Source organism: Microcebus murinus, chromosome X (assembly GCF_040939455.1).
Source record: "Microcebus murinus isolate Inina chromosome X, M.murinus_Inina_mat1.0, whole genome shotgun sequence".
In the NCBI taxonomy this organism is placed as follows: Eukaryota; Metazoa; Chordata; class Mammalia; order Primates; family Cheirogaleidae; genus Microcebus; species Microcebus murinus.
Genome location: NC_134136.1, coordinates 80,413,102 through 80,431,407, shown reverse-complemented (window position 1 = coordinate 80,431,407; position 18,306 = coordinate 80,413,102). Strand labels below are relative to the sequence as shown.

At 53.0% G+C, this 18,306-nt stretch overlaps 1 protein-coding gene across 1 annotated transcript in view; it reads left to right on the top strand.

Annotated features, from left to right (window-relative positions):
• The window catches only part of DHRSX (dehydrogenase/reductase X-linked), a 148,702-nt gene extending 130,630 nt beyond the window's left edge, over positions 1-18,072 (top strand). The window contains exons 6-7 of the mRNA XM_075999110.1: positions 3,257-3,464; positions 17,601-18,072. Of these exons, the coding sequence (XP_075855225.1) occupies positions 3,257-3,464; positions 17,601-17,816 (424 nt within the window). The 3' untranslated portion in view covers positions 17,817-18,072. The remainder of the gene's footprint in view (positions 1-3,256; positions 3,465-17,600) is intronic.
• Positions 18,073-18,306: the final 234 nt, after the last annotated feature.

Here is an 18,306-nt window from a genome sequence, read left to right as displayed (position 1 = left end):
GATATTTGAAAATAGCTGAGATGGCTTATATTAAGATACATATGCAATATGGTTAAGACAGAAAAAAATAGTCCTCTGCAGCAAGAACATAAACAGTCACTTTGAATGTTATTGTTATGAAAATTGGAAATTCCATCGACCAGTCTGGGCATCTTCACAACCAAGGCAAAAAGGGGAAGATTATTGCTGAAATACTTCTCCTTGTCTTATTAAAAGATCCAATGACACTCTACAAAAAAGGCACCCGCACTCGAATGTTTATAGCAGCACAATTCACAATTGCAAGGCTGTGGAAACAGCCCAAGTGCCCATCCATCCAAGAATGGATTAATAAAATGTGGTCTATGTATACCATGGAGCACTGTTCAGCTCTAAGAAACAACGGTGATATAGCACATCTTATATTTTCCTGGTTAGAGCTGGAACCCATACTGCTAAGTGAAGTATTCCAAGAATGGAAAAATAAGCACCACATATACTCACCAGCAAACTGGTATTAACTGAGTAGCACCTAAGTGGACACATAGGTACTACAGTAATAGGGTATTGGGCAGGTGGGAGGGGGGAGGGGGCGGGTATATACATACATAGTGAGTGAGATGTGAACCATCTGGGGGATGGTCATGCTGGAAACTCAGACTTGTGGGGGGAGGTGGGAAAGGGCATTTATTGAAACCTTAAAATCTGTACCCCCATAATATGCCGAAATAAAAAATAAAAAAAGAAAAAGAAAAAAAATATAAAAAAGAAAAACGAGGCTAACCCTGTCTCCAACAGAGTACCCCTAGCATTAAATTCTAAAAGGAATGTATTGGTGTTTGTAGGTCTTCGAGAGATAGTACATAACTCCAACAGACAGCGGCTCTTTAAAACGTGTTTCTAAGACGGAAATATCAAAGTCGTCGGCGGGACGTATTTACAGGGGCAAAACTCCCGAGGTCGGGCCACCTGTGCTTCCTGTGGTTCAGTTTGCTAGAAAGAGGCATGTTCAGGCTTGCTGCTGAATCGATTTTATCACGGTCTCCTGTCATCCTGAGTCGCTCCTGCAAGACTGCCCGGAACAACGTGCAGAGAATTTAACGCGTGTTTCCTACAGCACCGAGCTTGCAGGGGACGTGACGAAAATTCTCGATAACTGGGGGATATTGCCAGATCGGTTTGCATGGATGTCTTTTAAGATTCGAGCTTCATCTAGACAACAGGACAGAGAAGAGACCATGCCGTAAAACGTGGACAGATGAGGGAAGCATGAAACCCAAGCACTTGTGTATTTTCACTGAAATGTGTTAAAACTCTTAATGGGGCGTGGACTTTTTAAAATATTATGAGAAACCCTCTCCGAGTTTGCAAGAGTAAGGGGTAAAACAGCATACTGGGCACACGAAACCTCCAGCAAGCTGTCAGGGCGACATCAGTATCAGATAAAATTAAGGAGAGAATTGCTGCTCGGTTGCATAGCATGACCAGCTAAGGACAAAAGGTACACTTTGCCACAGGCGTGTTCCCTGTGTTTAGTGTGTGCATTCCCGATAAAATCGTCTCGAGACAGCTGAAACGAGAATCTGCAGCAACTAGCTGGTGTAACCCGGACACCACAGCGAGAGATTTCGACCTGTCTTTCCTAAGTGTTGGAAATTCAGAGGAGAGAGAGAAAAATACAGCCACATGTAGGGGATCTAACAGCTCATTTGACAATGAATCAGGCAACTTTAGCTGCCTGCATCCCACAGTGGGAAAATATGCATTTTTTCCTTTCTTTCTTTCTTTCTTTCTTTCTTTCTTTCTTTCTTTCTTTCTTTCTTTCTTTCTTTCTTTCTTTCTTTCTTTCTTTTCTTCCTTTCTTTCCTTTCTTTCCTTTCTTTCCTTTCTTTCTTTCTTTCTTTCTTTCTTTCTTTCTTTCTTTCTTTCTTTTTTCTTCCTTTCTTCCTTTCTTCCTTTCTTTCCTTTCTTTCCTTTCTTTCTTTCTTTCTTTCTTTCTTTCTTTCTTTCTTTCTTTCTTTCTTTCTTTCTTTCTTTCTTCCTTTCTTCCTTTCTTCCTTTCTTCCTTTCTTCCTTTCTTTCCTTTCTTTCTTTCTTCCTTTCTTCCTTTCTTCCTTTCTTCCTTTCTTCCTTTCTTTCCTTTCTTTCCTTTCCTTCCTTCCTTCCTTCCTTCCTTCCTTCCTTCCTTCCTTCCTTCCTTCCTTCCTTCCTTCCTCTTCTGCTTTTTTTCTTCCTTTCCTTTCCTTTCCTTTCCTTTCCTTTCCTTTCCTTTCCTTTCCTTTCCTTTCCTTTCCTTTTCTTTTCTTTTCTTTTCTTTTCTTTTTCTCTTTTCTTTGCAAACAGATTGACCCTGCAGGAGTCGAGGAAAAAATTTCCCCTTGGCCCTCTCAAGGTTCAGTGAAAATCACTGACAGAAAGCAAATTAATAAGAGAGAAGACACACACGTTTACTTAACGTGTGGACGCAGGAAGCTTCAGAATACAGACCCAAAGATGCAGGGTAAACCGTCCATGTTTATGCTCAGGTTCAACGCGGCGTCGGCGGCCGTGTAGAAATACGATGGGACAGGAGGGCGTGATCTGACACTGGCGGACTGAGTGGGGAACCCAGCAGGGCCCGTCCGTCCAGACTCTTCTTGGCCTCTCTGAGCGGCCTCCTTCCTGCTGGGTGTGGGGCGGGACCCTCTCTGGAGTGGGGGTGTCGTGACCCACAGCCGGACAATGTCATCAGGGAATTTCCCTATGGCCAGATTCACACAGAAACGTGGAGGGAGAGTTGGGGACATTGTTTTAGCATTTACAGCTGGCTTTGGGGAAAAGGGGGCTCTGGAATCTTGGACCAGCCTTGGGGAAGAGGGATTCTAGTTTCCATGGCTACCTGGGGGCAGGCTGGGACAGAGACAGGAGGGCGGGAGGAGTTCGGAGAGAGACACTTCTGCGTCTGAAAGCTTCATGTTGGGGTGCCGTTTTCCGAGCCCCAACACAATACATCGTGGTCGTGGCTCAGCCGTAAGAAAAGCCTCAACAGATTTCAAAGAATGAACAAAGACCATGCAAGATCTCTGACGTGCACTCAATTAAGTCACACACTTGTAATCGGAAGACGAGCTAGAAAAGTCCCCGTGCCCTGGGAAGCAGACCGCAAGCTCAGCCCTTGCAGAAGGGGTTGTAGACGGGCGTGGCTGGGTGCACGGACACGGTTGGGGTGCATGCAGCTTCTGGGGGGAGGGAGTGGATGCAACCGGACTCTCACCGTGTCTCCCGCCCCGCCCTGCAGAACGTGCTACTCGCCCCACGGCGCCTACGCGCAGAGCAAGTTGGCCCTGGTGCTCTTCTCCTACCACCTGCAGCGGCTGCTGGCCGCCGAGGGCAGCCACGTGACCGCCAACGTGGCGGACCCCGGCGTGGTGGACACGGAGCTCTACAGGCATGTCTTCTGGGGCACGCGCCTGGTTCAGAAGGTGTTCGCCTGGCTGCTCTTCAAGGTAAGCTGCTGGGGCAGTGGGTTTGTCGTGTCTGCCTCTGAGGTCCGAATGTCTACACCTGCAGGGCAATCGCACGGCGCAATTCACTTCTCTGGAGGTGGGTTCCCGCCCCAGCGTCCCGGTTGTCTGCAGACTCCAGGCATGTCCTTGCAGGGTTGCAGCAGGACCATCCAACGTGTCCTCCTAGGGGCCTGAGACCCTTGCGTGACGCTATCGTGGGGCCAAGGGAGAAATTTGCCCCTTTGTCCTGGGAAGAGCTCACAAGACGGAGATGAATAAGAGAAAGTGCACGTACAGGTGCATTAGCATAATCACATGTGCTTGGGGGAGAACCGCAGAGCTTCTCCGTGAGGGGTGCGGTCACCTATCTACGCTGCTTCTTCACAGGGGACTTGGCGACGGGGGTGTATGCGTGGTTTCGGGAGGGCCGAGAGTGATCTCTCGGGGAATCCAGAGCGCTTGAAGAATATGTCCCAACTGGGCCGGTCTGCTGGGCTCAAAGAGCGGACGGTGCTTGGTGCCGAAGTCTGTCCGAGTGTGTTGAGGACTTCGGTCTTCCTTCTTGCCATGTGAGTTCAGTTAATGAAGGCTTAGGGAAGGGACCCGGTGGGGAGGGGTGTCACTCTTCTCTTCATCTGGGGGGGGGGGGTGTCCGGATTCCAGGCAGATTAGCAGACAGCTTTGGGTGTGTGTGTGGGGGGGACAGAGAACTGAGAGGCAGGAGAGAAGAAGGTCAGACACACCTCGTGCGTGGCAGCTGCTTCTTCTTACAGAAATGTCTAAGCGCCACATATCTGGGATATCAGCCTCTAAGCCCCAAGAACCGAACGTCCGTCCCACATTCTCGGAGTGATCTTTGCCGTCAGGGTGCGTTACCTTGTGGCGTCTGCAAGATTCCATTTTCTAGCTATGTCCTAAAAGGGCTCCTGTCACGTCTGTCACCCGGCAGCTGTAGGTTTTCTCTCCTCGAGTTGGTCTTTGTCAAGATGGAATGCTAACGGTTTCGTGATTTGTTTACAGAAAAAAACAAACAAACAAACAAACAAAAACAAAAAAGAGCTTTGAGAGAGATGTTTCTGTTTTCCCCATCTTACTGCAGGATTAATAGTCTAATTATGATGAGACGTGCACGCTTTTGAAGAACCGCAGTGGTTCCCCCTCTGCGTTTGGGGGTTTTCGTAAGAATGATTTCCAGCTCAGCTTCCGGAGTTGTTTTTAAGGCTGGTTGCTTTGCCGGAGGTTTTCTGTCTCTTCCTGGGTCAGTTTTGACAGCTTTCCCCCTCAGATTCATGGTCTGTTTCATCGAGTTTTAGAATCAGTAAGTGTGGTTATGAATTCTCTCTCTCTCTTTTTTTTTTTTCATTGCTGGTCTTTCTGGCGTTGTTCTTGATTTCGTCAGAAAATCTCTAGTGAAATCAGGGGCTCACCCACCCACCCCCAAGCCCAGCTCCTTTTTAGGGATTAATTAGCTCCCCTATTGTTCAGTTTGTTTTCCTATCAAACCGTGCTGTGATTTTCTAATTCCGTAAGCAAAGGAATTTCAAAATGCTTTTTTCCCCCAAATGTTTAAGCTCTTTCACAGCAAAACATCAACACTTGGGAATATTAAATCCGTATTTCCCCATAAACCTCTATAAATTGACTTCAGCCTCCAAAGGGGAGCATTTACTGGGTTTTCTTTTTTCCTTCTCTTTAATATTCAACAATCAAGACAGAACTTTAGCCACATGAATCACTTTTAATCCTTTGATCATCCTCTGCAAATTCGGGTTAAAAATAACCACAGGGCATTGTTTGAGTCATGGCACCTTCATACACAAGACAAAGAACATCGTGCAGACTTTAAACTTAAGGTAGCAGAAGAGTTTGCATTAGCATGGAAGAGAAGTGAATCATGTGGTAGATATAATTATTTTGGGCTCTGTCCTTGACAAGGCTCTCAGCTGCAAGGAGACAGGGACTCGGCTTGTCCTGCTCATTCTGTGCCCTTACATACCAGGGTCCGGGATGGAGCAGGACCTCCCTACTCATTGCTTAAAGGAATGAGTAAGTTTCATGTGAGTGAGAGGAACTGGGCCAGTGCAGATGCCGCCTTCTACTTAGGGAAGTAGAGAAAGGTCCCATGGGTTCTTTTTGTCATCAGAACCCAAGAATAATGTCCCTAAAGATGTCCACCTCCTAATCCCATGTGGTAGATACAATAATGTCCCCAGAGATGTCCACGTCCTAATCCCATGTGGTAGACAGAATAACGTCCCCAGAGATGTCCATGTCCTAATCCCATGTGGTAGACAGAATAATGTCCCCAGAGATGTCCACATCCTAATCCCATGTGGTAGACAGAATAACGTCCCCAGAGATGTCCATGTCCTGATCCCATGTGGTAGACAGAATAATGTCCCCAGAGATGGCCACGTCCTAATCCCACGTGGTAGACAGAATAATGTCCCCAGAGATGTCCACATCCTAATCCCATGTGGTAGACAGAATAACGTCCCCAGAGATGTCCACGTCCTAATCCCATGTGGTAGACAGAATGATGTCACCAGAGATGTCCACGTCCTAATCCCATGTGGTAGACAGAATAATGTCCCAGAGATGTCCACGTCCTAATCCCATGTGGTAGACAGAATAATGTCCCCAGAGATGTCCACATCCTAATCCCATGTGGTAGACAGAATAACGTCCCCAGAGATGTCCATGTCCTAGTCCCATGTGGTAGACAGAATAACGTCCTCAGAGATGTCCCTGTCCTAATCCCACGTGGCAGACAGAATAATATCTCACCAAAGTATGCTCATCCTAATCCCTGGCACCTGTGAATCCGTCACCTTACATGGCTAAGGAGACTTTGCAGGTCTGATTACGTTCAGGATTTGAGATGAGGAATCAGCCTAAATTACCCACACGGGCCCAGTGCCATCGCAGGGTGCTTATACGTGGCAGGGGGAGTGGCAGAGCCGGAGCAGGTGTGAGCACAGGAGCAGAGCCGACGTCACTCCTGGCTTTGGAGGTGTCGGAAGATGCCGTGCGGGAAGAAGGGCCAGGAACACCCTCTAAAAGCTGGAGAGGGGTTTCCCCTGCACCCTCCAGAGGGAGCCAGCCCTGCCGACATTGCGATTTTCCCCCAACGAGATGCAGTTTGGATTCCCACGCACCCCGTAGAGCTTGAAGACCACACATGTGTGCGGTCGTAAGCCACCAGGTTGGCAGCAACGTGGCACGGCAGCCCCGGGACACCAACACGCTCCCTCCAGTGGGAGCTCAGCGCTCAGCGCGGTGAGAGGTGACCAAAAACAATCGGGCTGAACCGGTTGCACGTAGGATGGGGAAGATAATTTGGGGTTTCTGCCTCCAGCAACTTGGGGCGATGGGAATGTCTGTCCAGTGGGGCCTGGGGGCAGGTTGGTCTCGAGGTGCATCAGCAGGGTCTGTACGTAGGGGAGACACCAGCAGGGCCACCAAGAGCGTGCACCTGTGCCTTCTCAGAGAACACAGGTGCCCGTTGCAATGCCAAATAGGACGGCAGGATCCGGGATGCCGAGGGCAGCCGTGGGCACGGACCCGGGGGTCCTTGTCTGGAAGCCGAGGAAGGCGGAAGATGATGAGGACAGAGTGTCTGGCAGGACCAGGAGGTGGCCGTTCTGAGCAGCCACTCCCTGCTCCTCTGCTTCCCGGGGATGCCTCTCCCGCTGCCTAATCTGTTAATTGCGGATAATAATATCTCGTGAGAGTGTTGTGGAGATCGCTGACAGGGCATATGCGGAAGCGTTTGCAAAACTGCAAAGCGCCGTGTAATTATGCAATTATGACGCATTCACGCCTCTGCTTTCCGACTGTACCTCGCTCGCGGCTCTGCCTAGTGCACTGGAAGTTCTGCCCCGTGCTCCGTTTCCGTTTTGTTTTTTTGCATGCCACCAGTACCCCTGCTGGCGCCGGCCGTAAGCTCTCCGGTGGGCGGGGGCTGTTTCTGGAATCATCTCTCCGTTGCCTGCAGAGCCGGCAGGCAGAATATCGGTAAGCCCGGAACAAACCTCCGTGGTGCCGAATCGAATCGAAATGGATTCTGTGGCTTGTTCCAGCTGCAAGCAACCACCCGCAGGACTCGAGAGTGCTTGTGTGCGGGTTTCCCCCCAAACACGCCACGCGCCCCTTGCCCCGAGCCCCAGGCGGGCGGCGGGTGGGCGGCATTGGGCCTTCCAAGGTTCCTCTTCCTCTGTGCAACCGACACGCTGCCATCTCAGCCTTTGCTGCACGCTTTCTACAGCTGTCTGAGGATCCTATTTCTTTTCTAAAGCCGTCGATTAAACGGGATGTTCAGTTTAAACCGCACGCAGCCAGCGTGATTTGCAGAACCGAGTCGTGCGTGCAGAAGCCAGCTCTGCTCGCCGCCCGGCCGGGGCTGGGAGGACGCGAAGTTTGTCACTCCGGGACCGAATTCAGGAGACGGCTGCTGGCAGCCGCGGCCGGGCGGGGGAGCAGAGACTGCGTCCCGCCGTGGAGGTGCAGTTCATCCGTCTAGGGGACAGGTTGCCCAGATAGCAAGTGTTTTAGTGTCTCTGGGCCACCTGGCGTCTCCTTGGTGTGTTTATTATTATTATTATTTTTAACTCCACTTGCAGAACACAGAGGTGCAGGCTGAGTGTGGCCCGTGGGCTGTAGCCGGCACGCTTGCACGAGAGCCCTACGTGGCTGGCCCTCTTAGCGCTCGCCCCTGAACACGCACCCTCGGCTGGCGGCATCTGGGAACGAGTTAAAAGCACATGTTCTCGGCCCCTCGGAGACCTGCTGTGTGCGTGTCACAAATGCTGGGGACTGGGGTCAAGCTCTCTGGTAAGCTGTCCTTGTGATTCCGGCGTCTGCTGAGCGCGCAGACCCTCCTGTCCACGCCTCGGGACTGCAGGGGCCTCGGCCCCTGGTGCAAGTCGTGGGTGAAAGAGAACGGCGCGGCCATTCTGGCTCCAGGGTGAATTCGGGGCAGGTTGTGTTGCTTCAGTCGTTGTCCTTCCACCAAGCGGGTGGCGGTTTGCTTGGGAATCTACCGACCTGGGACTGGGGAACAAACGTAGCTTAGATTCAAAGTAGAACTTTGAGAAGCAGAAAGAGTATAGTCTGCAAACGACGTCATGCATCTGATTGTTAGGGGAGGCTGCAGTCTGTGCATCGGTAGTCATTGGTGGGGAGAGACAGAGACAGAGAGACAGAGACAGAGAGACACAGAGGGAGAGAGAGACAGAGACAGAGGGAGAGACAGAGATGAGAGAGAAATAGAGACAGAGGGAGAGAGAGACAGAGGGGGAGAGAGAGACAGAGACAGAAGGAGATACAGAGACAGAGGGAGAGACAGAGACAGAGACAGAGACAGAGACAGCGAGAGAGAGATAGAGACAGGGAGACAGAGACAGAGAGAGAGGGAGAGAGACACAGAGAGGGAGAGACAGAGACAGAGGGAGAGACAGAGATGAGAGACAGAGACAGAGAGACAAAGAGAGGGAGAGAGACACAGGGAAAGAGAGACAGAGACAGAGGGAGAGACAGAGACGAGAGAGAGATAGAGACAGGGAGAGAGAGACAGAGGGAGAGAGACAGGGAGATACAGAGATGGAGAGAGAGACAGAGACAGAGGGAGAGAGAGAGACAGGGAGAGAGAGACAGAGACAGGGAGAGAGACAGACAGGGAGAGAGAGACAGAGACAGAGGGAGAGAGAGACAATGAGAGAGAGACAGGGAGAGAGAGACAGACAGAGAGACAGAGGGAGACAAAGATGGAGGGAGAAAGAGACAGAGATAGAAGGAGAGAGACAGGGAAAGAGACAGAGGGAGAAAGAGACAGAGTGAGAGAGGGAGAAAGACAGAAGGAGAGAGAGACAGAGAAAGAGAGAGAGGGAGAGAGACAGAGAGAGGGAGAGACACAGAGAGAGAGGGAGAGAGACAGAGAGAGAGACAGAGAGAGACAGGAGGAGAGACAGAGAGAGAGAGACAGAGACAGAGAGAGAGACAGATGGGGAGAGACTGAGGGAGGGAGAGAGACACAGAGAGAGAGGGAGAGAGACAGAGACAGGGAGAGAGACAGAGACAGAGACACCAGGAAGGCCCCAGCGCCGGGCAGCGCGGTCTCGTCCGGCCCGAGGGGAGGCCACGTCCCTGGGGTGTGCGCACGAGGCGTGTCCCCTCCTGGCAGCAACATGCTGCCCCCAGAGGAAGGCCCGGCAGGCTGCGAGGCGGCCGCGCTGGGAGGAAGCGGCCAGTGCGGAGAGGGAAGGTCTGCCCTGAATCCCCTCGTTCGGTGCAGCCTTACAACCCAGCCAGCCCCGCCTGCGTCTGCGCCCGCCGCCGGGCCGCCGGGCTGCGGGACTCCCTGCGCTTTTAGTGACACCGCAGGGCCACTGCCGGGCGTCGGGTTTTCCTCCCGGCTCCCGGGGGGTTTCCTGCCCAGAGCTTCCGCGGGGAGGACAGGTGAAGCCCGTACCTGCCGCCGCCGTTCTCGGGAGAAACGGGGCCGGCAGAGTCTGTGCAGGGGGAGAAAAGTTTATGGGAAGGAACTGGCTTTCGGGGCTGTGGGGGCCGCCCAAGCCCAGGCTCGGCAGGGCCGGCGGAACACACAGGCAGGATCCGGCTGCTGCAGCCGTGCGTCTAGAATCGGCAGGGCGGGGGAGGCGCAGGCGGGGGTTCCGTGGAAAAGTCTGCGTGGGGTCTCCTTCCTCTCTGGGAAAGCCCCGCGTGTGCTCCACAGCCCCTCCGCTGATTAGGTGCGGCCCACCCTCGCGGTGGCGCTGTCTCCCCTGCGCACACTCAGCCGCTTGTGGGCGTCCGTCTTGTCCACGGAACGCCTTCCTTCCCAGAGACGCCCGCTTGACCAGGCGGCTGGGCGGCACAGCCCTGCCTGGCCTTTCAAATTGCATGAAATCAACCGTCACACAAGACCAGCGTTACCCTGCGTTAAATCTCACGAGTGCTGCCTGTCACACGGTCTCCCCGGCAACTGCGTCTCTTCAGGGGCAGAGAGAACACGGGGTCGTAGCTGGGGGAGGGTTCCTTACTCCTGCTGTGCCTTCGATGGTTAGACGACGCATGAGGTGTCCCTAGAAGTTAGGCTCAGCCCACAGCTTCCACTGGGTAGCTGGGGCCATGTGTGTGCAAATGCACATGCACGTACACACACATGTGCATGCACACTTGCAAATGCAAGTACACACACGTATAAACACATATGCACAGACATATCCACATGTACACACCTGCACCCACATACACATATGCACATGTGTGCACGTGCTAATGTGTGCATGCACGTTCACTCACATGTAAACATGCACACGTATACACGCATGCTCTTACATATGGTTGTGTTCACATACACCTGCACACATTTACACGATGCACACATTCACATAGGCACACATACATATGTTTACATTTACATGCACACATACAGATATACTCATATACATGTACATCCACCATTACACACAGTCACGTACACATATATGCATGTATACATCTACACACATTCACACACATACACATGTGTACGCTAAAATACACACATGCAGACATGCAGGTACACTCATAATACATGCGCACCCACAGTTACACACGGTCACATACACATGCATGCATGTATACACCTACACACGTGTACACACATGCACACATATACTCACACATGCACGTCCAGAGTTACGCACAGCCACACATACATGCATGCATACATCTACACACATACACACATGCCCGTATATACACTAAAATACATACAGACATCCAGGCACACTCATATAACACATGCACATCCACAGTTACACGCAGTCACACACACATACATGCATGTATACACCTACACACATATACACACGTGCACACGTTACATCGCCCTGTGGTTTGCATGTGAGCCGGCATCCCGGAGGACGAATCCCTTCGGTGCATCCCCCACCCGGGTGCTGCGTTCTGCTGGTCCAGGACCCTGGAGTCCCTGCTCTGTGGGATGTGTAGACACAGAATCATTTTCCTTCGCCACGGCTGTGGTCATCCGTGAGCGGGCCCCCCATCCTGTCCCCCCCCCCCAGCCCTCGGAATGCCAGCCATGACCGTTTTTCAGACGACCGGCCTTGCAAAGCAAGCTGGGCTTGACCCAGTGGCGGGACCCGGGACACTTTCTCCAGATGTTTAAACATCGCCTGTTGAAGGTCACAGGTTGGCTGGAATAGCCCCTACACGGAAACATCAACTATAGGCCCACCCTCCAGTGCCACCAGGTGTTCATTCTGCACATGGTAAAGTCTTCTCTGAACGGTGTCGAGAATTCGGGCTGCCGAGGAATGAACAGGACCCCTTGCCCACACGGGAGGGCCTCGAGCCTCCCGCATTTGGGGGTGGTTGAACCTCCGTCCTTGGGTGTTCAAGTGTCCAGGTGGAAGGGGACTTACCTGTGGGCGTGTTACCTGTGGGGGAGAGGACAGCCCCAGGGACCGTGTGTCTGCAGACAAACGTGTTGTTTGTTTTCTTCTCCGTGCTGTCTCTACAACCTGGAATAAGTCACCGCTCAGACAGAGAGCTTGCTGTCGGGACACGTATTAGCTCACGCTGCTACAGCAGCCTGGGCGGCTCGTAAACAGCAGGCGCTCACTGCTCGCAGCTCTGGAGGCTGGAAGAGCGAGATCCCGGCGTGGCAGGGGCCGTGTCTGGCGGGGACTCACCTCCTGGTTCACAGACGGCGCCTTCTCGCCGTGTCCTCACGTGGTGGAAGGGGCGAGGGAGCTCTCTGGGGCCCCTTTTATTATAAGGACCCTGGTCCCATCCGTGAGACTCCACCCTCAGGACCCCGTCACCTCCTCGAGGCCCCACCTGCCAACACCATCTCCTTGGGGGTGAGGGTTTCAACACAGGAATTTTGGGAGGCCCACATTCAGTCCGTAACATATGTATATGCACATATTTCCATTTCACGTGTGTATCTATTTTCATTGCTTCATTATTTTACTTGGGCTTCCAGAACACAGCCCCACAGACCGGGCGGGTTAAACCACAGACATTTGTTCTCTCCCGTCCTGCAGGCTGGACGTCTCAGATCTGGGTGTCTCGGGGCTGCTTCCTCCTGGATCCTCTCTCCCGGGCGTGCAGACGCCGTCTCCTCCCTGTGTCCTCACGGGGTCGTTCCTCTGTGCCTGTCTGTGTCCTCGTCTCCTCTGCTTATGGGGACACCGGTCCTGTTGGATATCGGGACCCACGCTGGTGGCCTCAGTTTACCTTAGTCACCTCTCTAAAGACCCATCTGCAGACAAGCCGCCGTCTGAGGTCCTGGGGGTCAGGGCTGTAGTATATGAATTTGGAGGGCATGGTTCGGCCCCTAACAAGCGTTCTGCTTCATATTGGGGCCCAAATGCAGCACCTGCTCAGCAGGAAGGCCCCAGCACGGAGCCAGGAGTGGGGTGTCGAGCGCGTGATCCCCTCTTGCTACCTTGCAGCTGCAGAGAGCACACGTTTCCTCCGCCCAGGCCCCGCTGGGACTCAGATGTCATCCAGACCCACCGTCCCCTCCGCATATGCCAGCCTCATCCGGGTCAGGCAACCCTCACTCTCACCCCAGGCGTGGTTGGTGTTCGCCACTGGCAGGGGTGTTCCTACTGGCCGAGGGCCTTTCGCTAACGGTGTTTTCCTTGATCTGCTCAGTAGCGGTGCAGCGGTGCTCTCCCCGCACTTCCCACGTTCCGGCTGAAGAAATAGAGAGACACACTCGGGCAAGGTCTGGGGGTTAACATGCAGTGGAGAGGAGATCTGAACCCAGGTCCTGGGGCGCCAGTTCTGTGGTGTCTCCCAGCTTCACTTTGCAGAGAATGTAGGTGAATGTCCCAAAGTGAAAGTCTCATGCATATGACCACACGTGTGTGCATGCACATGTGTGTGTCCATGTGAATATGTGTGGACATATATGAGTATGTGTTCGTGAGTAGGTGCCGTGTGTGCATGGGAGCATGTGTGTACTTGTACATGGGAGCATGTATGTACTTGTACGTGCAAGTACATGTGTGTAAGTGTATCTGAGTGTGTGTGTGCATGGGAACGTGCGTGCAAGTATGTTGCACACGTGAGTGTGTATATGTCTGTGTGGGTATGTGTGTGCACATGTGAGCATATGTTCATATCCATGTGCTTGTGTATGCACACGTGAGTACATGTGTGCACACCAGCATGAGTGCACCCCAGCGTTTATCACGGACACCCTGCCTTTCACAGGGGCCTGACACACACCAGCATGACGGGTGCTGATTGGGGTGGTGACAGCAGATATAACGGAGAATAAATGAATAAAATCATGTATTTCATGAGCTGTCAAAACATTTAAGAATTAAAGAATCACAAATTAAATCTCATCTCCTACGTCTTCATTAGAAGCCCGAGGCTTTGAAATGTTCTGCAGTGATTGGTGGTTGCTTTTTTTTAGCCTCGTATCTCTCATGTATTTAAGCAGACGATAGCAGGATAAATGGGTGCGATTAACTTTCAAAAGATACATTAAGAAGCACGGGCGTTGAGAAATGTCTCCTCTTCCTGGTCCTGTCTGTGTCAGCTCAGCTCCTGGGCTGCTCTGGGAACTCTATGTGTGTGCATGTGGGCCTGTGTGCACGAGAATGAGTGTGTGTGCATGTGGGCCTGTGTGCACGAGAATGAGTGCGTGTGCATGTGAGCCTGTGTGCACGAGAATGAGTGTGTGTGCATGTGAGCCTGGGTGCACGAGAATGAGTGCGTGTGCATGTGAGCCTGGGTGCACGAGAATGAGTGCGTGTGCATGTGGGCCTGTGTGCACGAGAATGAGTGTGTGTGCATGTGGGCCTGTGTGCACGAGAATGAGTGTGTGTGCATGTGAGCCTGGGTGCACGAGAATGAGTGCGTGTGCATGTGGGCCTGTGTGCACGAGAATGAGTGTGTGTGCATGTGGGCCTGTGTGCACGAGAATGAGTGTGTGTGCATGTGAGCCTGTGTGCACGAGAATGAGTGTGTGTGCATGTGAGCCTGTGTGCACGAGAATGAGTGTGTGTGCATGTGGGCCTGGGTGCACGAGAATGAGTGTGTGTGCATGTGGGCCTGTGTGCACGAGAATGAGTGTGTGTGCATGTGGGCCTGTGTGCACGAGAATGAGTGTGTGTGCATGTGGGCCTGTGTGCACGAGAATGAGTGTGTGTGCATGTGAGCCTGTGTGCACGAGAATGAGTGTGTGTGCATGTGAGCCTGTGTGCACGAGAATGAGTGTGTGTGCATGTGGGCCTGTGTGCACGAGAATGAGTGTGTGGGCACGTGAGCCTGTGTGCACGAGAATGAGTGTGTGTGCATGTGAGCCTGTGTGCACGAGAATGAGTGTGTGGGCCTGTGTGCACGAGAATGAGTGTGTGTGCATGTGGGCCTGTGTGTACGAGAATGTGTGTGCATGTGGGCTTGTGTGCACGAGAATGAGTGTGTGTGCATGTGGGCCTGTGTGCACGAGAATCAGTGTGTGTGCGTGTGAGCCTGTGTGCACGAGAATGAGTGTGTGTGCATGTGGGCCTGTGTGCACGAGAATGAGTGTGTGTGCATGTGGGCCTGTGTGCACGAGAATGAGTGTGTGCGCACGTGAGCCTGTGTGCACGAGAATGAGTGTGTGTGCATGTGGGCCTGTGTGCCCTGTGTGCATGACAATGAGTGTGTTTTTTGAGCGTGTGACCCTGTGTGCATGACAATGAGTGTGTTTTTTGAGCCTGTTTGCATGACAATGAGGGGTGCATACGAATTAGTGTGTGCATGTGCACATGTGTGCCTGAGAATGTGCATGTGTTCCTGAGAATGTGCATGTGAGCATGTGCACATGTGTGTATGAGAATGTTTGTGCGTGTCAGCATGTTTACAGGAGAATTGAGTGTGTGTGCATGGTGAGTATGTGAACGTGTGCATGTGAATTGAGCATGTGTGTGCATGTGAATGAGTATGTGTATGCATGTAATTCAGTGTGTGCGCGTGAACATGTGTACAAGTGAATGAGAATTTGTGTGTATATGTGTATACAAACGAGTGTGTGTGTGAGTATGCTTGAAAGTGTGTGCATATGTGTGCGTGTGGGTGTGTATTTGTACATGTGAGCATGTGTGTGTTTGTATGTGTGTGTGCATGTGAGGGTGCACATTATTATATGTACATGTGTGAGTGTGTGCACATTGCAGGCATATGTGTGCATTGGTGTGCATGCATGTATGTGTGTGTGTATTCATGTGCATGTGGGTATGTGCATGTATGCATTTGGGCACTGCATGAACATGTGCACGTGAGTATGTATGTGTGTATCAGTGAGTTTCCTGCAGAAAAACGATCCTAGGATAGAATTTCATCAGGATCTTCCTGTGCCCCTGGCAGTGGCCACGTTTTTGTCACATTGCTGTGTTCTTGAAACCCCAAGCTCAGTTCAGCACACTGCAGGCACTGCCTTCCCCCGACAGCAACCTCACCTGTGTTCCAACCGGACATGCATGTCACCAGGCAAGGGGATGTTTCAAAACTTGGTAGATATAGAAGCCCCAGACACTGCCCCCATTGGCCCACGAGGAGGGAAGAAGTCTCTGCAGACAGGGGTGACTCTGTCCACAGAAAGAGACAGTATAGACAGTCCAGGCAGGGCCGTAGCCTCTGTGGGGGGCAGAGTGGCTCTCCAAATGGAGGTGACTTCTGCACAGGTGAGACAGAGGTGGGTGTTTGGAACACGAACCCCTGAATCCTCAGAGTGGACAGTGGCAGACCTAGAAAACAAACCGTTGGCCCGGACAGCTTCCCTGTCCTACAATGACACGCCCTTAGGGGCGCGTGGGAAGGTCTGGGGTTGGATACACTGAGCACATTTCCCAAAAGTACCGTGTTTCCCTGAAAACAAGACAGGGTCTTATATATGTACTTTTCCTCAAGAAGACACCCTAGCTAGGGCTTATTTTCAGGGGGTGTGTCATTTTCCCCTCAAAGCCTCAGCCTGCAGCATGCACAGGACGGCCGGGACCCGACAGGGGGAGCTGACCTTGTTGGTGGGGCTGCCCGCACCTTTCCGGTCACCTCTGGGATAGTCGCTGTCACGATGGGGCAGAGGAGAAGGGCTGCTCATGTTCTTTCCCGCTCCGCGACCACACGCACGGGTTGTGCAGACGCGCTGCGCAGCCACGCCCATCACTAGGGCTTATTTTGAGGGTGGGGCTTCTATGGTGCAAATGCTTGAAAATCCTATTAGGGCTTATGTTATGCGTAGGGCTTATTTTGGGGGAAAACATGGAACATTGCAAGAAATAAGCTCCTGAACATTTTTCATGGGGGCTTATGTTATGGGTAGGGCTTATTTTTGGGGAAAACATGGAACATTGCAAGAGATAATCTCCTGAACATTCTTCATGGGGGCGGTAAGAAGTTACGAGGGAATCCCATTGCTTCCTGCATCACTGAACTCCAGCCATGGGGTGGGGCATGTTCCCGCAACTCCTGAGTTCCCAGGGTGCCTGGTACTTCCATCTGGGAGAAGACACCCCCGGGGGGAACCGGCTCTCAACGCCGAAAAGCAGAGCGTGTTGTGTTCCAAAATTGTCACCTTCTGCTGCAGTAAAACACCCAGTCTGCGAAACACTCTTTTTATGCCTTCCAGGCTCCTCTTCGAACCGCATGTTCCCGCCGGGCACGCGGCCACAGCCCGTGACTGCCCCGCTCCTCCCTTGCGTGTAACCCGCCTCGTGGAGGCGAAACCGAGAACAATTTTACCATGCCGAAACATTTCCCGTAATTGCTAAATATCGCCTGTTTAGCACGCAGAAGCAGAGCAATCGCGCGTCTGCTCCAAGGCAGCTAATACACGCATTCCGGTTTGAGAAAGAGCGCGGTGACTTACGGCACATGCACGGCGGGGACTTCGAGATGCGTCTGCTCAGCGCGACGCATTGACCCGCGATCCGCATGCAGCCGGCTTGGGTGTGTCGTCAGCACCCGCTACAAGGAAAGCCGACCCGTGCCTGCGTCCTGCACGTTTCTCCACGCAGCCGTGAGCGCGCCCTGCCGCGCCCGGCTCTTCTCTGTGCGCTCCGGGGATGGCGTGTCCTCTGCTCCGAACACGGACTCACCCCAGTCTTCCCTCCCTTCTTCCCACAGACCCCCGAGGAGGGCGCCTGGACTTCCGTGTACGCCGCGGTGGCCCCGCAGCTGGAGGGCGTCGGCGGCCGCTACCTGTACAACGAGCGGGAGACGGTGTCCCTCAAGCTCACCTACAGCCTGCGGTTGCAGCAAGAGCTGTGGGCCGCAAGCTGTCAGATGGCCGGTGTTCTCGGCGGGACCCCAGACGCCGCCGCCGCCTCCTCCTCGAGCTAGTCCGGAGCACGCTGCTCGCTCTCAGAGCCCCGGGGAGGACCACGGTGCCCGCGTCTCTCACGCCCACCGGCCCGCCCTCGGGCTCTGCCCTGCAGCCTCGAGCCGGCCCCGCTTGATTCTCTGCAAGAATTGAAGGAACTCAGGAAACCCGGAGGGCGACCTCCCCCAGCTGTTCCTCAGCCAAAACCCTTGTCCTGCTCCCAAAGTGCCAAGCAGCGGTCACAGGTGCCTTCGATAATTAAACCTTCACACCAAATCGTGCCATTCTCCTTGCTTGGCGCGGAGGGGGCGCGGAGGGCTGGGGACATGAGTTCCGGGGGAGAGGTGACCTCTTTGCGGCCATTGCAACCATCCCGCCGGGGGCTGATGGGGTGGTCCCCTGCGTTGTTCTGTTCCTGCACTAAGTCGTTCTTCCAGAGGCCCGGGCAGGAGTCCCAGGCCCCCTGCACTGAGAGAGGTGAGCCTCGCATCGGTTTTGCGTGTGCAGTCC